The 17,518-nt window shown below is 40.3% G+C and overlaps 1 protein-coding gene across 4 annotated transcripts in view; it reads right to left on the bottom strand.

The window, feature by feature from the left end:
- Positions 1–17,518, bottom strand: part of NBAS (NBAS subunit of NRZ tethering complex) — a 374,358-nt gene that overhangs the window by 291,180 nt on the left and 65,660 nt on the right. For all 4 annotated transcript variants that reach the window (XM_037894042.2, XM_043542251.1, XM_043542252.1 and 1 more), the window contains 7 exons: positions 12,520–12,583; positions 10,201–10,394; positions 8,263–8,520; positions 4,950–5,075; positions 3,567–3,718; positions 1,958–2,095; positions 1,563–1,641 (listed from right to left, as the gene is read on the bottom strand). In XM_037894042.2, coding sequence (XP_037749970.1) covers positions 1,563–1,641; positions 1,958–2,095; positions 3,567–3,718; positions 4,950–5,075; positions 8,263–8,520; positions 10,201–10,394; positions 12,520–12,583 — 1,011 coding nt within the window. The remainder of the gene's footprint in view (positions 1–1,562; positions 1,642–1,957; positions 2,096–3,566; positions 3,719–4,949; positions 5,076–8,262; positions 8,521–10,200; positions 10,395–12,519; positions 12,584–17,518) is intronic.

The following is a 17,518-nucleotide window of genomic DNA, read 5'->3' as shown; positions in this document are numbered from 1 at the left end:
TAGAGACTGGGAGTGGTTAAGTCATTATGCAAGGTAACCTATTTCCCCTTGTTTTTTCCTATTCTCCCCTCCACTGTTCCTCAGACGTTCTAGTTTAACCCTGGATTTGTGCTGGAAATGGCCCACCTTGATTATCATACACATTGTAAGGAGAGTGATCACTTTAGATAAGCTACTACCAGCAGGAGAGTGGGGTGGGGGCAGAGAAAACCTTTTGAAGTGATAAACACCCACTTTTTCATGGTCTGTGTGTATAAAACATCCTCACTGCATTTTCCACTTTATGCATCCGATGAAGTGAGCTGTAGCTCATGAAAGCTTATTCTCAAATAAATTGGTTAGTCTCTAAGGTGCCACAAGTACTCCTCTTCTTTTTACTCATCTTTGAAGTCTTAGTAGTTGGCTAAGCAATTAAGATTTAAGTCTAAATATTTTTGGAATAAAGAACAATTTCTAGAAATACCTGGACATATAATGTGCTCACACTTAACTTTAAAAAGACATTATCAACTTCAGAATGGACACTTTTGGTTTGTTTTTTGCTTACAATTGTTAAGAGTCACAAATTTTGTTTCATCAGTTTACCCTGTACATATCACAGTATCTATATATAACCAGTTGCACTGTCTCCCCACAATAGTCATTACCCCTCCCTGCCATTTCTGTGGGTGTTCCACACAACAACAAAGAAAAAAAATTGAAAAACAGTTAGCTATTGTGACTGTAAAACCACACACACACAAATCAACAAGATGATAGGAGCAGTTGTCCTATCTGAAGCTTTTTACTCTCGAGATTTCAAGAGGATGGTGTTCATTTAAGTAGAACAAACAAAATCATTAATGACTGTTTAAATTTATGAGAGAGAGAGAGAGTTGGGAATTTAAAATTTGTGAACAATTTGAGTTCCATATAATCCACTAGCTTTGGTCAAACTAAGTGAAATTTCATATATTGGGGGGGAAAAATCCATTTCAATGTTTAGTTTCAAACCTCAAATGAATGTAGCAACTCAACACTTTTAAGCTTAAATTACTACCATATAAGTTTGTTGTAAATGTCAAGTGTTTTGCTTCCAGTAGAATCTAACGTAGCCGCTAACTGTGTGTGTCTGTATTTGAAAGAGTAAATTGGTATTTCTGTCACTGTGGCTTGGCTTTTGCTGTAAATTGCTAGTACAGACAGGGCTCAGACATTTCAGACAGTGTCTCATGAAAAATGCTCAGAGCAGATTTACATGATAGAGTGGTATATCTGAATGGCTCTACATTAACTATTACATTGTCTGTACCACTGATGCAGGGGATATGTGGTAACGCATTTTCTTCACAAGCTTTTTCCCCAGAGACACATTATGTTTCCCATTTTCACAATCAAAGATCTCAATAATATTATACCCACTCAATGTTTCTAAGCAGGTATATTTTTTAATTACTGCAAACAAATACAGGATGAAAAAATGGTATCTAATAGAGAAGATTGAAAATAGAACAAAATAAATCAGCGAAAAAACATAAGCTGTTCACAAGACAGGATCTAAGGACTTAACCCCATCTCCTCACCTCGTAAGTTGCAAGTCTATCTAAATAACTTAATAATTTCAGCCTGCTTCGAGAAAGTTCCTTTTGTTCCAGTGTTAGTCTGTTTTGAAAGAGAGAGAGAAAGAGATCACTACATTTTCAAGATTGGTACAGCACATCAGCATAGATAGACTTCTATTTAAAAAAACAAACAGATTTATTCAAAAGCAACAAGACAAAAAATGTTTTATCAGATACATATATTGGAAGCATAACAAGAAATTCAGTAAACTGAAAACTTTCATAATGGAGTGCTGATTGAAATTTTAACCATTGTCCAAAGAAGTAGTACAATGTATTAAGATAATTGTGGCCTTGGGATTATGTATTTATAAACCCATGAATTTAAGCAAAACTAGCCCTGACATATCATTTACTTTGAGAAGTTCACTGATAGAAGCAGTTCTTGATGCTTCCTAGCTTCTCTTTCCTTTCTATTTTCTGCTTCTTCATCAGGTGACAAAAATTCTTCATAGGGTACTTCATCAACATCTACCTCTCCTGGTAAGATAAATCTGGCAGAAAGAAACAAAAATCCATGTTGATAAAAAGATATGAAGAGCTGGTTATTCAGTCAACAGATTTTACACAACTTTCCATCTGTATCTTTTTGTATCTGAATTGATTTTTACTGAAACTGGTGACAACGAATTAATAATCTGAAAAACAATTTTGCTATTGTGAGCTTAAGTGGTCTATTCTCAGTATCTACAATAATAGGGAAGGCATTCTTCACATTTTCTTCACAAAATACACAAGTTTTCATCTGTTAAAAGTTTACAATTCTACGAGCAACAGAGTTCCTGACGCTACAGTATTTCCACAGCACATACTGCTATAGTGGTAGTTATTACATATATACCCAAGAAGCAATTACATATCACCACTGTACTGAATCATTACATAATGACCTGCATTTGTGTTTTCTCCAATCTTCTGTACAGAAGACAGAACCAGACCATGCTTTGTTTCCCTGATGCATTTTTTTTAAATTTTACCTACACAGCTTAAGAATTAAGGCAAAAGCAGCTATTTTAAAAAGGCTAATTCAGCACTTAACACTTCGGGGAATTCTGTGCCACTGAACATGCACAGAATTCATGTGCCATGAAGAATTTCCGCCCCCCGCCACTACCACAGAAAATACATCCTGCCAGAAAGGTGCTGCAGTTATGCCTTTTGCCCACCAGGGGGCCACTGTGGCACCAGAACAGAGAGCATCCACTCACAGGACAGCCCCAACTGCGGATAGGGAGAGAGCAGAGGCCACCTTTCTCACAGTGCCCTGCCTGTGGGGCTTGGTGAGGAGGTGTGGGATATGGAGGGGACAGACAAAATGGGACACATAAGGCTGCTGTGGGTGTGGGAAATCCATTTCTGTATTGTAGTTTACATGAATTATTACTCAGTATTCTGTATTAATATGCAAAGCAAGCAATCTATTTGTCAAAAAACATTTCCTGAATCTTTTTTGTTGTCTGTATTGTTGCAGACATAGTTGATGACAGGTATTTTAAAATAAATTACCAAAATAGTTGAAACTGGCATGATTATATTGTGTTATTTTGACAAATAAAATATACAGATTTCTTAAACATTGTGCACATAATTTTTAACTTTTTGTCGCAGAATTCTCCCAGGAGTAAACACTGTGGTTCAAACTAGTCTAAGAACATCAACACAGGAATCTGTTCCAAGTAGAAGCCGAATTTTGGAAATATTTTGTGCTGACTTCCATATTATTGTCTATATATTCACTTTCTCTCTATTGCATTCAACTTCTGAGATCACAATTTTCTTTATTCTCATTCATGAGGGAACTTGACTGCTACCTTTAGTATTGGTTACAGCTATTCTTATGTGAACATATTTTAAAAACCATGTGTCCTGCAAAATCTCTTAAGATTTCAGTTTGTAGTTAACTGACAATTCACTGCCTAAGTCCAAAGCACTAAAACAGGATACACAAAAATTATTCCAACAAACCTGCCACCATCTTCTCCTTTTCCAATAGCTATGAGAGCCTCCAAGTCTGTGCCTTTTAAACCATACTGCAGCAACTCTTTGGCAGCATCCACGTTCTCAGGAACTCTTTCCAGGCATTCATGAAGAACCCAGGACCGCTTCTTAATTTTACTCTAACCAAATGACAAAGCAAGAAGTAAGCATAGTGCAATATGTTATAGCTCATCAAAGCCCTGAGATCGGTGTCTTCCATTTTTTCAGTCTGCCTCTCTTCCATTTAGAACCTTGTCAATTTACTCTGGTGACTCGGAGACTCAACGTGAATTAAACAAGGGAATCAACCGGTAAAAAAAGCAAGGAAAATGCATCAAAAATATTTGTTTTGAAAACTACAAAACTAGTTTTATTTATAGCATTTCCTAATCTTTCAGTAATGAACTGCAGTATATTGGTTAGCATTAATCAATTAGTAGATTGAGACCTCACTACAGCACTCTAATAAATCTTTGCTGACTAGCGGACAGAAGCTGTTTGTTTAAATTTCGGAGTTCCTAAATCTCTAACCATTGCTTTTGGTAGCAAGATAGACTACACTTGAAACCAATACATAATAAAGTAATACTATTCTCCTTCCACTGAAGGATCACAAAGTACTGTACAAAAGATGTTTTTCCCAATTTATAGAAGAGAAAACTGTGGTACAGATGTCAAGTGACTTGATAAAGGTCACCCAACAACTCAGACACAGAACTAGAAATAGAACCTAGTTATCCTGGATCTCAGACTCTAACTCTTCTCTGTAGTCAGTATGGCAGCTCTGTGCTGAAAATTCTATGGTCTGATGACAGCATATAATTACTCCCAACTCAGTGTACTATATGGCCATCTTCAAAAGCCATTTTCAGCATAATGTCCTTCAGCAAGTGCTGTTTATGTGATCTAGAAATGAAAGATTACACAATGAGGTGTTCCAGTGCATGTTCTAGATAACATATGGAGAACAACTGCTAGTACAATATTACTATGGGCACTTTTTCAATTAGCATTTGGCGTAAAGATAATGCTAACTTAGCACCAGAACTTCATCTTTAAATTATCTGAGGCTCATAAGCCAACAATACCACAATACCTTCAACCAAGTAATTAAGACAACCTGAAGTCATCATCTTGATGCATTATTTTCTTCCCAAGCACACTGAACAAAAAAAGAGCCTTTTTGGGGAGGTTTCAATGGGCTTTAGATCCGGTCCCTAGCGAATTTAACAAGGTGAGTCCCTTCTGCATTAGGTGAAATTTATGAAGGTCAACTCTTCAAATCGGTGCCAACATTTGTTACATAAATTAGAACATGATTTCAGTTTCTACAATAATATTAAGAAATTTCTTTCAACTTAAAAAACATACCAGGTAGTCTTGAATAGAAGCAATGTTAACAGTTGATTTCCTCCACTGTCTTTGATATACAAGATCAGAATCTAGACCATATGCTTGAGCCAAAGATAAAGCTTCACCATATTCTTCATTATCAATCTAAAACAAAGTACATGAACATAAACATCTTTGATAGAATGGAATTGCTCTGTAATTATGTGTGAATACTGTGTGTGTTTATATATGAGTGAATAGTGTAATTAAATAGGAATCCAAAAGGAAAAACAAGCAGGAAAGAAAAATAATGTCTCAAGATATCAAATTCTCCACAAACACCCAGGGCTGTTAAGAGACAATCCCAGAACAGGAAAAGGCACGTGCATACTGGAGAGCTAAGAACTGTGGCGGGTTTAAAAAGGATCCCCTTCTCAAAGAAGGTGGAGTTGTTCAGGGAAAACAGTCTGACATTCACACCCAACTGGAGGGTCTGAAGAAGTTAAACCAGCATAAGTTACCATCAAGTAAGCCTTAGACAATAGACGTGTGTCAACTGCGTGTTGTTTTAAAACCCTTTTTCTGTACATGTTTTGGTCCTTTTTTTAAAAAAAACAATACTTAGGTTTAAAGAAGTATCTGGCCACTATATTCACTACTGGTCACAGTCTTCTGTGCCGAAATTAAACTGGACCTGCTGGTAAGCAGTTGATACACAAGGTACTGTAGCTCAGGACTTGGTTTAAGATTGGGAGAACTATGCAAATCCACTCTTGGAGCGAACCTGTGGGTGGAAGGCAATTTGAGTGAAAGTGACCATGAAATGAGGTCATGATTCTAAAAAGAAGGAGTAAGAGCAGCTGAATAAGGACAATGAACTTCAAAAAAGCAGATTTTAACCGACTCAACAAACTGAGAGGTAAGGTCCCATGGGAAGAAAAAACAAGGGAAAAATGAGTTCAGGAGAGTTGGCACTTTCTCAAGGAGACAACATTAAAGGAATAACTGCAAACTACCTCAATGAGAAGGGAAGATAGGAAAGACAGTAAGAGACATCACGACTCCATCAGGAGCTCTTTAATGACCTGAAAATCAAGAAGGAATCCTACAAAAATAGGGAAACACAGACAAATTGGTAAGAGGAATACAAAAGAATAGCATAAGCACATAGGTAAAAAATCAGAAAGGCTAAGGCACAAAATGAGTTACACCTAACAAGGGACATAAAAGGCAATAAAAAGAGGTTCCTTAAATACATTAGGAGCAAGAGAAAAACAAGGGAAACTGTAAGTTCTTTACTTAGTGGGAAAGAAGACCTAAAAACTGATGACATCAATAATGCTGATGGGTTTAATGCCTATTTTGCTTCCGTCTTCAGTAAAAAGATTAATGGTGATGAGATACTCAACACAATTACTATAACAAGAAAGGGGAAGGAACGCAAGCCAAAATAAGGAAAGAACAGGTTAAAGAATATTTAGATAAATTAAATATATTCAAGTTGGCAGAACCTGATGAAATTCGTTCTAGGGTACTTAAGGAACTAGCTGAAGCAATCTCAGACCCATTAGCCTTATCTTTGCGATCGCACCGAGGATAGGTGCAGTCCCAGCGGACTGGAGAAGAGCAAATATAATAGCTACATTTAAAAGATAGAACTAAGAGGAGCCAGCGAATTATACACTGGTCAACCCAACTTTAATACCTGGAAAGACACTGGAACAAAATATTAAACAATTAATTTGTAAGCACCTAGAAGATAATAGGATTAGAAGGAATAGCCAGTATGGATTTGTTAAAAACAAACCATGCCAAACCAACCTAATTTCCTTTTTTGACAGGGTTACTGGCCTAGTGGACGGTGGGGTGGGGGGGGGGGGGAAAGCAATAAACATTATACATCTTGATTTTAGCAAGGCTTTTGATACAGTCCTACATGACATGCTCATAAGCAAAACAGGAAAATGTGGCCTACATGAATTTACGATAACCTGGTTGGAAGACTGAACTCAGAGTAGTTATCAATGGTTCACTGTTAAACTGGGAGGGTATATCTAGGAGGAGTCACACAGGCATCAGTCCTGGGTTCGTACTATTCAATATTTTCTTCGACTTGGATAATGGGATGGAGAGCATGCTTGCAAAATTTGGAGATGACACCAAGCTGGGTGGGGTTGCAAGCACTTTGAAGGATAGACTTAGAATTCAAAATGATCTGGACAAATGGAAAACTGGTCTGAAATCAATAAGATTAAAGGCAAAGTACTACACTTAGGAAGGCAAAAATCAAATGAACAACTACAAAATAGAATGGCTAGGTGTTAATACTGCTGAAAAGGATCTGGGGGTTAGAGTGAATCATAAATTGAATATGAGTCAACAATATGATGCAGTTTTACAAAAGGCTAATGTCATTCTTGGGTGTATTAACAGGAGTGTCATAGATAAGACATGGGAGGTAAATGTCCTGCTCTACTCTGCACTGACGAGGCCTCAGCTACCATACTGTTTCCATCTCTGGGCACTACACTTTAGAAAAGATGTGGAAAACAGGGAGAGAGATTAGAAGAGAGCAACAAAAGCACTAAAATATTTAAAACCCTGAACTATAAGGAAAAGTTTTAAAAATTGGGCATGTTTAGTCTTGAGAAAAGAAGACTGAGGGGGGACCTGATAGTTTTCAAATTCATTAAGAGCTGTTATAAAGAGGACAGGGATCAACCGTTCTCTGCATCCACTCAAGGTAGGACAAGAAATAATGGCTTAGTCTGTAGCAAGGGAGAATTGGTTAGATACTATGAAAATCTTGATAAAAAGACGCAGGGGGATGCATTCAGAAAAACTAGAGGGGACAGAGGTGCAGCTAGCCCTGTAACCGTGATACCATCTATGTCAGTGGACATTACCATAGAATCAAAGAAAAAAGACAGCATATCAAGTCTGTCCTCTGGCCAATACAGGATTGTTTCACTGAATATATTTACCAGGGCTTTCTCTAATCTAATTTTAAATGTCTAATGTGAGGTAGTTTAGCCCACCATCCACAGTCTATTGCATCTTATACTTTCTGCTCAAATGATCCTTAAATAACTTGTCATTTGAATTACACTAATGCAGGTTCTCTATTTTAATCATGTGCCTTCCAGCTGGTGGACACACTACGTATTGTTGATATCTCTCTCTCACTCACTCACATACACCCCTTAGAAATACGTGGCTAGATCCTTGTATTAACAGAAAAAAATTAAAACAGGAAGATATCAAAACTGGTTAATGAAACAATGAAAAACAGTTATTTTATGTTAATCTTTATTGTTGTCCTAGTCTTATGTTGTATGGGTCTCAATCTCACCTTTCTCTGGTAAAGCTCCTCTGGGGTTGTAGATCTTAAACTCACAAGGCGGTAATTCTTTGTAATAGTGCGTGAACGTTTCCGTGGAGGAGCAAATCGCTCCATTTCTGTCACAAAATACAGGCCTTGCTTTAGGTAACTGAAATATCTGGCCTTGGCAGAAGTTACATCATCTGAGTCAGAGTCATCTTCTCCTTCATCTTCTTCACCAGGCCTGCTCTCCAAGCGTAATCTCTTTGGAGCCAGTTTTATCTCGCACTACACAGAAAGACAATTCTTAAACAGTGCAATATGTTGTTGTTAGTTTGCTCCCAAGCTGCCTCATACTGGAAAATGCTGAGCATCCACATTTCACATCAACTTCAGGATCAAGGACCTGCCCCTCCTCCCACTCCTGCTTCTTGGCCCTCCATCCTGGACTACAGACCTGATCCAAAGCCCACTGAAGTTAACAGAAAGACTCCATAACTCTCAGTGGGCTACCAGTCAGACTCTGTCTCTTCTAACAGAGGCAGGAAGCCATACAGGGTGTGGAACTAAGACAAAATCCATATCAGTTCTGTTATCGGAAAAGTTAGCTAACACTTGAGTTAAACAGTATGCAAACTGAAAAATCACATATTTAATCAATAATTTGGAATTATATATCAATGTACTAAGCTTCTCTCTGATTAGGTCAATGTTAACATCCTGAAGGAAGAATAAGAAGCACGTGATAAGAAGTTTTTCAGGTCTTTTAGTTAACATCATTTCCATAGTAATGCATCTTTTAATAGACATATTAACCAACTTGTTTATATTGCAATCATGCTGTTCTGAAACAAGTATTAGCAACAACTGTGATATAAAGGTAACTGGGGCTTGTTTGTTTTGTTTTTAATCTGTCTAGCCTGGGAAAGGGAACTGGGATGGATCACTTGATGATTACCTGTTCTGTTCATTCCCTCTGAAGCACTTGGCATTGGCCACTGTGTGAATACAGGATACTGGGCTAGATGGACCTTTGGTCTCATCCAGTATGGCCATTCTTATGTTGTAAGACCAGCATGTCATAAAAATGTTACAGGGAAATCAACGATTTAATTGCTTGGATTGAAATAAAATTGCAAGTCTACATTATTATGGAGGGCAGCAGGCTTTTGTTTGGCATAATTTAAAAAAAATAAAGAACTTTACAAAAAACACATTTTACATAGTTTGTTTTTATAGCATTTCTTCTCCGAAGAAGGGATAGCGACAAATACTGTATTCCCCACTCCAGTCAAACATACCCAGCATCCATGAGACTTCAGGCCAATGCGAGTTTTACTCGAGGAAGGATGACTAAGGTTTGCAGGATTTTTAATGCAATTATATATAGATATATATTTTAACATACACACAAAGTGCCATTCTTGCTGTACAAATTTGTAGATACACATTTTCTTGGTTACTGTATATATCATAGAATGAAAAAAATTACACGCATGTGGACAAGTTTATTTTTCCTTCTAACTAAAATAGTTTGAAGAAAACCCATTTTTTCCAAGTAGCACAAAATTAAATAAATCAAAGAATCTATACTCAAACTAAGCAAATGTCTCAATAGAGCGGGGCCTTGTTTATTTATACTTATGACCAGAAAATACATTGCAAGTTAGCGAATTCTGAACATTAGCCAGAAAGAAGGCAACTGAAAAAGCAAAAATTTCAAACTATTTTGTACATTTGCTTTCATGATTTAGGATAATCCTTCAGAGTACATATGATAAAAATTTGTAAATGCAATGAAAACATAGTAAGACAAGATTTCATTTTGGCATCAGCTATTAGAGTGGGAGAGATGGCCATCTTTCCTATAAACATTTTGGGTTGTGCACATTAGCAAAATAAAAAAAAGTGAGGTTTTATTATACTCCAGTGGGGGTTTTCTTAGTATCGTTAGTATATGTTTATTACCTCCAGGCTTAGAAATCCTCCATCATGAGTAGAAGTGACCTGAGGGGAACTTTCAAACCATTCGCATGATTTCCCCAGTAAGTTTTTTAATGTTTTCACAGATGACACAGTTAAAGCTCCAGAGCAGCGAGCCAAGATCACAGCATTTTCTGCCCACCAATTTACATCCATTAGTGGATAATATGATTCTTTATCTAAAGGAGAAAACAAAAAGCATTTCTAACAGCAAAACAAGAGCTGAAGGGACTTCAATCATTAAAAGATCTCATATGGTGGCCCAATTTAACAAATATATTCATCAGCATCACACACAGCCTTGCTTCACTAAGTTTCTATTTTACAGCAATGGTATTTTTAATTACAGTCAAATCTGTATTAACAAAAGTGAAACTGAACCGTTATAGATTTTGACTTAACTGCATTACTTTTTAAATATTGCTTGAAAAAACTAATCTACAGCAAGCTGATTTACTTGCACTGAGTATGATAGATTTTGAGCATTTGATAAAGATTTGGTACATCACTCTTCAGGACAGCCAAGAGTGAATTTCTTTGGCAAATGCATAGAGAATTACGGATGGGATCCAGAAGAAATTGCATCCAGCTGGAGGACATATCACAGCTGAAAACAGAACTCTTAGAGGACCATCCAGGGAGAAAATATAGTTATTAAGATGACATTTTAAAAATAGTTACAATCTAGAATTTTACATTTTGTGGGCAACTATTTGCTTATGCAGTTAGATGTCACCCTTAAGAGAAAACAGACATCACCTTATTTTCTAAATATTACAGCACGCACTCTTTTCAATTCAGTTCATTCTTTTCACTTTGAATGATGATTGTTTGAATTTTGTTACATAGATAATACCAGAGTATATATCAGAAATTGTAGAAGTGTCTGAATAGCAGCTTTTAAATTGCAGTCATATTTTATCAACAAATTTTCCTTGGGCTCTTCTTTGGTTCAGAATGCTGGCCTCTCACTAACTGGCAGTGATTTTTATACTATAGCTATGAACTGTATTAGCCAAACCCATCTCCTCAAAACAAGGTAGATGCTGTTATTTCTACTGCAAATTATACTGATCTAGTTAATCAGTGATGTAAGCAGGTAAAAGGGACTACAATGAAACACCACCTGTATGCATCCTGGGAAGATTTCCACTCACTGATCTCAGGCAGGGATGGTATCAAAGAGGGTTTTGTTTGTTTTAAATTAAGTCATGTAATTGGGCAAAAATAACTTTACTTTTTTGTAGCTGGACTTTTCCATTTCTCTCCTATACAAGTCTTTACTCTGATTGTGCATGCCAGGTCACTTAAGACTGTAAACTCTTAGGGGCTGGCACCACAAGTACCTTAGGAAAATGCGGTCCTGATCTATGATTGAGACCCAGAGGTACTACAGCAATACAAATAAAGTAACAAGAAGTATCAGTGGAACCATAAAGCTATTAGCTTCTTTGCCGTGAAACTACTGGCTATATAAACATTGTTCATATACTGATGTACAAGCATGGCATTAACACTGCATTTATAAATGGAAGTACATTAAAACATGCTCTCAGCTAAAATATTAACTGAAGACAAGCAGGCAGACCAGCCTCCTGTAGTGTTCTAACTTGTTCCTAGCCTTTTAAAATTCACCATGCTGGTGTGCAGAGGAAGGACTGAATTAAATATGAAAAGTGTATTTAGCATTGTGGACTACAAGGGTATGTCTACACAGCATTTTGGAGCCCACGAGAGCAAATCTTCTCACGCCAGAACTCTAAAAATAGCTATATAGACAGCACTTTGAAGCTGCAGTTCGGGCTGGAGCTTGGGCTGTAAAGCCCACCCACCTCCCAAGGCTTTAGAAACCAAGCTCTGACGACCTGAGCTGGGAAGCTTGCTCTCTTAGGCTGCAATATATCCCAAGAGGCCTCCTGGTCGGCTCTGCAAATTTCGGCAACATGTTATTTATTATTTCATGTATTTCCAAGACAGACAGAGACACTTTTGTTGAGCAGTAAGCCTTCCATGGAGCCACGATCCACAACCTTCTGATTTATCATGAATGAAAAAGCCCTGTATTATCTGAACCATAAATAAAAGGATATTTCAGCTGCAAAGTATGCCTAACAGCGGATTTTAAAACATTTGCATTGAGACACTCATTAAGCTAGGATGAACTGAAAATTGAAGAAAGATGCACAATTTTAGCAACTATCCAAGGCAAGATTTTAATTAAAACCGTTATCTTCTTTACTCAATGTAAATATTTTTTTTCCAGAACATCAATGTTTAGCATAATAATTTGACTACACCACCCACCTTTTATTTTCTTCCTTTTTTCAGTGGAAAGCCTCCAATCTGGATTGATCTCATCATAACCTGGCTACAAAAAAATTAAGTTGGAATGTTACATTAACTATATTAGCAAGCAATCATCTTTAAAAAGCAAACATTTTTCCCCCTTTATAGCTAACTACTTCTCACGAAAGGTAACACCTTCAATTTTCCATTCTTAAACTGCTCTGTTATCATTGAGACTACATCTATGTAAATTCAATCCTCATTGGAATGAAATTCAAAGTTCCTCCACTAGATCAGATGTGCAAGTTGGACCCTTTCTTTAAATATTTAATTCAGAAATATAGGAACTGCACAATGGATCAGACCAATGGTCCATCTAATACAGTATCCTGCCTAGCACCATGTCCCACATAAGAAACCAGGATCCATCAACAGATAACCCATGACTCACTTATCTAGGCAGCGTTCTAGGGCAACGGTTACCCACGAATTTCTCAAATACAGGAAATCCAGTTAAGCTGCCCACTTTCCCAAACTACATGTGATTTGTTTAACCTGAAGTGTTTTAAGAAAACAATTACTGGTTATAAATCATAGAACACAAGTGTCACTCTGAATTCCCCTGCGTCTTAGGAACCCAGGATCATGTGTTATAGTTGGTTATCTCTGTAACATTTCCCTGGTAGGACTAATGTAGCAGAGGAACCAGCAGTATTTAGTGACCTCTGCACCTGCAACTCCTTCCTTTAAGCCCTGGAATAGATTTTTCTTCATCTTGGAAACAGCATAGAAAGATGTACAGTAGGAGAGTGATGCTGAATCTCACACAGTGAGGCGTCACACAGTATGTGAAAGAAAAAACAGCTTCTATTATTTATTGAGTACAGTCAGGATGTATGACACAATGAAGGTAGGCCAAAAAGTTTGCCCACCCCTGCTCTGAGGGCCACATCCGCATTCCAAAACTGCCAGGTAGAGAAGGCTGTGCGTCCCCAAACAGCCTGGCCCCCACCCCCTATCCGCCCCCTCCCACTTCCCACCCCCCCCGCCTGCCCCCCCCCAGAACCTCCGACCCATCCAACCCTCCACTCCCCGCACCCTTACCATACCGCTCAGAGCACCAGGACTGGCAGCCGTGCCACCCGGCCAAAACCAGCCACGCCACCGCACAGTCTAGAGCGCCAGGGCAGGCCAGCAGACGCAGCCGCACTGCCCGGCAGGAGTTCGCAGCCCCGCCACCCAGAGTGCTGGCAACACGGCAAGCTGAGGCTGTGGGGGAGGGGGGAACAGCAGGGGATGGGCCGGGGGCTAGCCTCCCTGGCCGGGAGCTCCAAGGCCAGGCAGAACGGTCCCGCGGGCCATAGTTTGCCCACCTCTGAGATAGAGGATATAGTGGCCATGCCCCAAGCAATTTACAACACCAAAAGGACACCTCTTGATACTGAAACACCAGACTAGCTCCAGTTTCGGTGCAGTGGAAAGTTTGGGATTTGGTTGATGTTGTTTTTTTGTTTTGTTTCTTTTGTTTTTAAAAGGAACACAAAAGCACATTGGAATCACCTGGGTTTTGTTTTTGTTTGGTTTTTTGCATGCCAGTTCTCATCCGACATTTTATGAAACCAAAATGTTTCTGTGCAAAATAGGTAGAAGTTGCATATTTCTGAAATGTTTTGTCCTATAAAAAACTGTTGCTAACCTTTCTGTAGCTGTTGTTCTTCGAGATGTGTTGCTCATGTCCATTCCACGTTAGGTGTGCGCACGCTGTATGCAGTCACCAGAGATTTTTCCCTCAGTGGTATCCGTCAGGCTGCTCTAGCACCCTCTGGTGCCAAGCACTCATGTGCCGATATAAGAGCCCCAGCCAGGCCCGCACCCTCTGAGTTCCGTCTTGACAGCTAACTCCAAGACATGGACAGGAGGATGGGCTGTGGAATGGAAATGAGCATCGCATCTCAAAGGACAACAGCTATGGAAAGGTTAGTAACGTTTTTTTCTTCGAGTGCTTGCTCATGCCCATTCCACATTAGATGACTTTCAAGCAGTACGCAAGGAGGTGGGCTCGGAGTTCATGGGCATGCAGATTGCAACACTGCTCTACCAAAGTTGGCATCATCCCTAGCCTGCTGAGTAATGGCATAGTGGGAGGAGAAAGTATGTACCGACGACCAAATCACTTCTCTGCAGATGTTTTGGATCAGGAACTGGGACAGATGAAGCCTGAGCTCTCGTCAAATGGGATGTCAAGATGGCAGGAGGTGGGACACCCCTGCTCATAGCACGCACGAATGCAGGAAGCAATCCAGGATGAGATTCTCCAAGCCAAAACTGGTAGGCAATTCATCCTGTCTGCTACTGCCCCAAAGAGCTGCGTGGATTTACAGAATGACTTGGTTCTCTCAACGTAGAAGGCCAGGACACATCAAACCTCCAATGTATGGAGATGCCGCTCCTCCATATTTTTGTGCAGTTTTGGGAAGAAAACAGGCAGGAAAATAGCCTGATTACTATGAAACTGTGAGACCACCTTTGGCAGGAACACTGGGTAGAGGTGCAGTTGAGTCTTCTCCTTAACACTGTATATAGGGATTCTGAAATAAGGGTCAAGAGTTCTGAGACCCTCCTGGCTGAGGTAATCATTACCAGGAAGGCAACCTTCTAGGATAGATATGAGGGACAGCATGATACCAGCAACACAAAGGGAAGGCCCATGAGTCTTGACAAGACGAGGTTTAGGGCCCACAGTGGAATAGGTTCACGAATTTCAATGTAAAGTCTCTCTAATCCCTTGAAGAAGCGAATGGACATTTCGCCTGAGAAGACCAACCTACTGTCCACAGGAGGATGGAAGCCTGAGATTGCTGCTAGATGCACCTTGAACGATGAAATGGCTAGGCCCTGTTGTTTCAGATGGAGCAGTTACTCCAGGTTGAACTGGAGGAGTGGCCGAGTTGGTAAAAGGCCTCATTGGGATGATCAAACCAAGAAACATTTCCATTTGGTGAGGTAAGTCACTCTAGTAGATGGTTTCATACTACCTAGCAAGACCTGGCGGACTTCTTCTGAACAGGCCAGCTCCGCCAGATTCAACCATGGAGCTTCCACATGGTTAGGTGAAGGACCTTGAGGTTCAGGTGGAGCAAATAGCTGTGATCTTGCAAATATCAGGTCCAGGAGGAGAGGGAGCAGCAATGGGGCTGCTACTGACAGATCCAGTAGCGTGCCAAACCAGTGTCGGCACAGCCATGCAGGAGCTTTAAGAATAACCAGCCTTGCTTTGTCTCACTTGACTTTCAGAAGGACTTGTGTACCAGAGGAACGGAAGGAAATGCACAGAACAGGAGCTCTGTCAATGGAAGTGGGAAGGCATCTGTAAGCGAGCCTGGCATTTGACCCCACAGTGAGCAAAACTGCTGGCATTTCCTGTTCTGCTTGACTCCGAAGAGATCTACAAAAGGAAATCCCCATCTCTGGAGGATGTATCTAGCTACGTCAGGGTGAAGGGGCCACTCGTGGTGAAAGAAGAAATACCTGCAGAGGTGATCTGCCAGAGTGTTCTGGGCTCCAAGAAGGTGAGACGCTTCAAGGTGGATGGACTGCTTCGCACAGAAGTCTCACAGGCCTCTTGACAGAGGGTGAACAAGCATGCCCCTCCCTGCCTGTTGATGTAAAACATGGCTGCTGCATTGTCCATGAGCACTTGCACTACTTTGCCCACAATCTGGGGTAGAAACACCAGCACACTAGGTGGACTGCTCTGAGCAATTGACATTTATATGCAGTGAGAGCTCATCATAGGACCACAGGCCCAGAAACCTGAAGTGTTCAAGGTGAGCCCCCACAACCAAGAGTGAATACATCCAAGATTAGGGATACTGATGGCTGAGGAGTGACAAAGGGGATGTCTGCACTAACCGATTGGGGATGCTTCCACCGTCGAGGGAAACGAGAATTGGGGTGGGAACTGTAACCACCAAGTCCAAGTGATGGCGGCGCGGTGAGTACACCAAGGCTAGCCAAGCTTGAAGGGGTCTGAGGTGCAGTCTTGCATGTTGTATCACATAAGTGCACACGGCCATGTGACCTAAAAGTCTGAGGCAGACACAGGCTGTCATGACAGTGTGGGCCTTGACCTTCGATATCACAGCCGACACTGTCGGGAAGTGAGCCTCTGGGAGAAAGGCTCTGGCCTGGGTAGAACTGAACATGGCAACGAGAGTTGGCTTTAGCTAATTTATCAATAGACCCAGAGCTCAGAAGTAGCTAGGACCAGAAAAATGCTGGCTCTCACCTGAGCTTGGACTGGCCCTTGATCAGCCAGTCATTGAGATAAGGGTAGACTTGAACACCTTGCCTTCTGAGTAAAGCCACCACTACCACACATTTTGTAAAAACCCTTCCAACAGGCCAAAGAGGAGGACAGTAAATTGGTAGTAGGTCTGGTTTACAATGAATCTGAGGAACCTTCTGTGGCCCTGGAAAATGGAGATATTTCTCTTTCAAGTCGAGGGCAGCATACCAGTCCCTTGGATCCAGAGAAGGAATAATGGAGGGCAGGGAGACCATGCAGAACCTCAGTTTCTTGAGATAACTGTGGAGGCGCCTCAGGTCTAGGATGGGTCAAAGATCCCCTTTGGCCTTTGGGATCAGGAAATAGAAGGAGTAAAACCCTATCACTCTCAAGTTCTGAGGAAACCTACTCCACAGCCCCTACCCAAAGGAGGGCTTACACCTCCAGGATGAGAAGCTGCTCATGAGAAGAGTCACTGAAGAGGGATGAGGAGGAGGTGGAAGAAAGCTGAAGGGAATAACCTTCCTCCACCATACTCGGCACCCAACCGTCCGAGGTGATGAGGGACCAGGCCAGGCTAAAGTAGGAAAGACAGTCTGAGAAAACAAAAGGGCAGGCAGAATTGGTATTAGAAACTGATATAATGTCCTCAGGCGCCCCTTCAAAAGTTATGTTTGGGGCATCCCAGATATGTGCGAGCCCAGTAACGAGGCTGAGGTGGAAGGGGGT

The sequence above is a fragment of the Chelonia mydas genome, chromosome 3, assembly GCF_015237465.2.
Source record: "Chelonia mydas isolate rCheMyd1 chromosome 3, rCheMyd1.pri.v2, whole genome shotgun sequence".
In the NCBI taxonomy this organism is placed as follows: domain Eukaryota; kingdom Metazoa; phylum Chordata; order Testudines; family Cheloniidae; genus Chelonia; species Chelonia mydas.
This window is presented reverse-complemented; position numbering and strand designations above follow the sequence as displayed.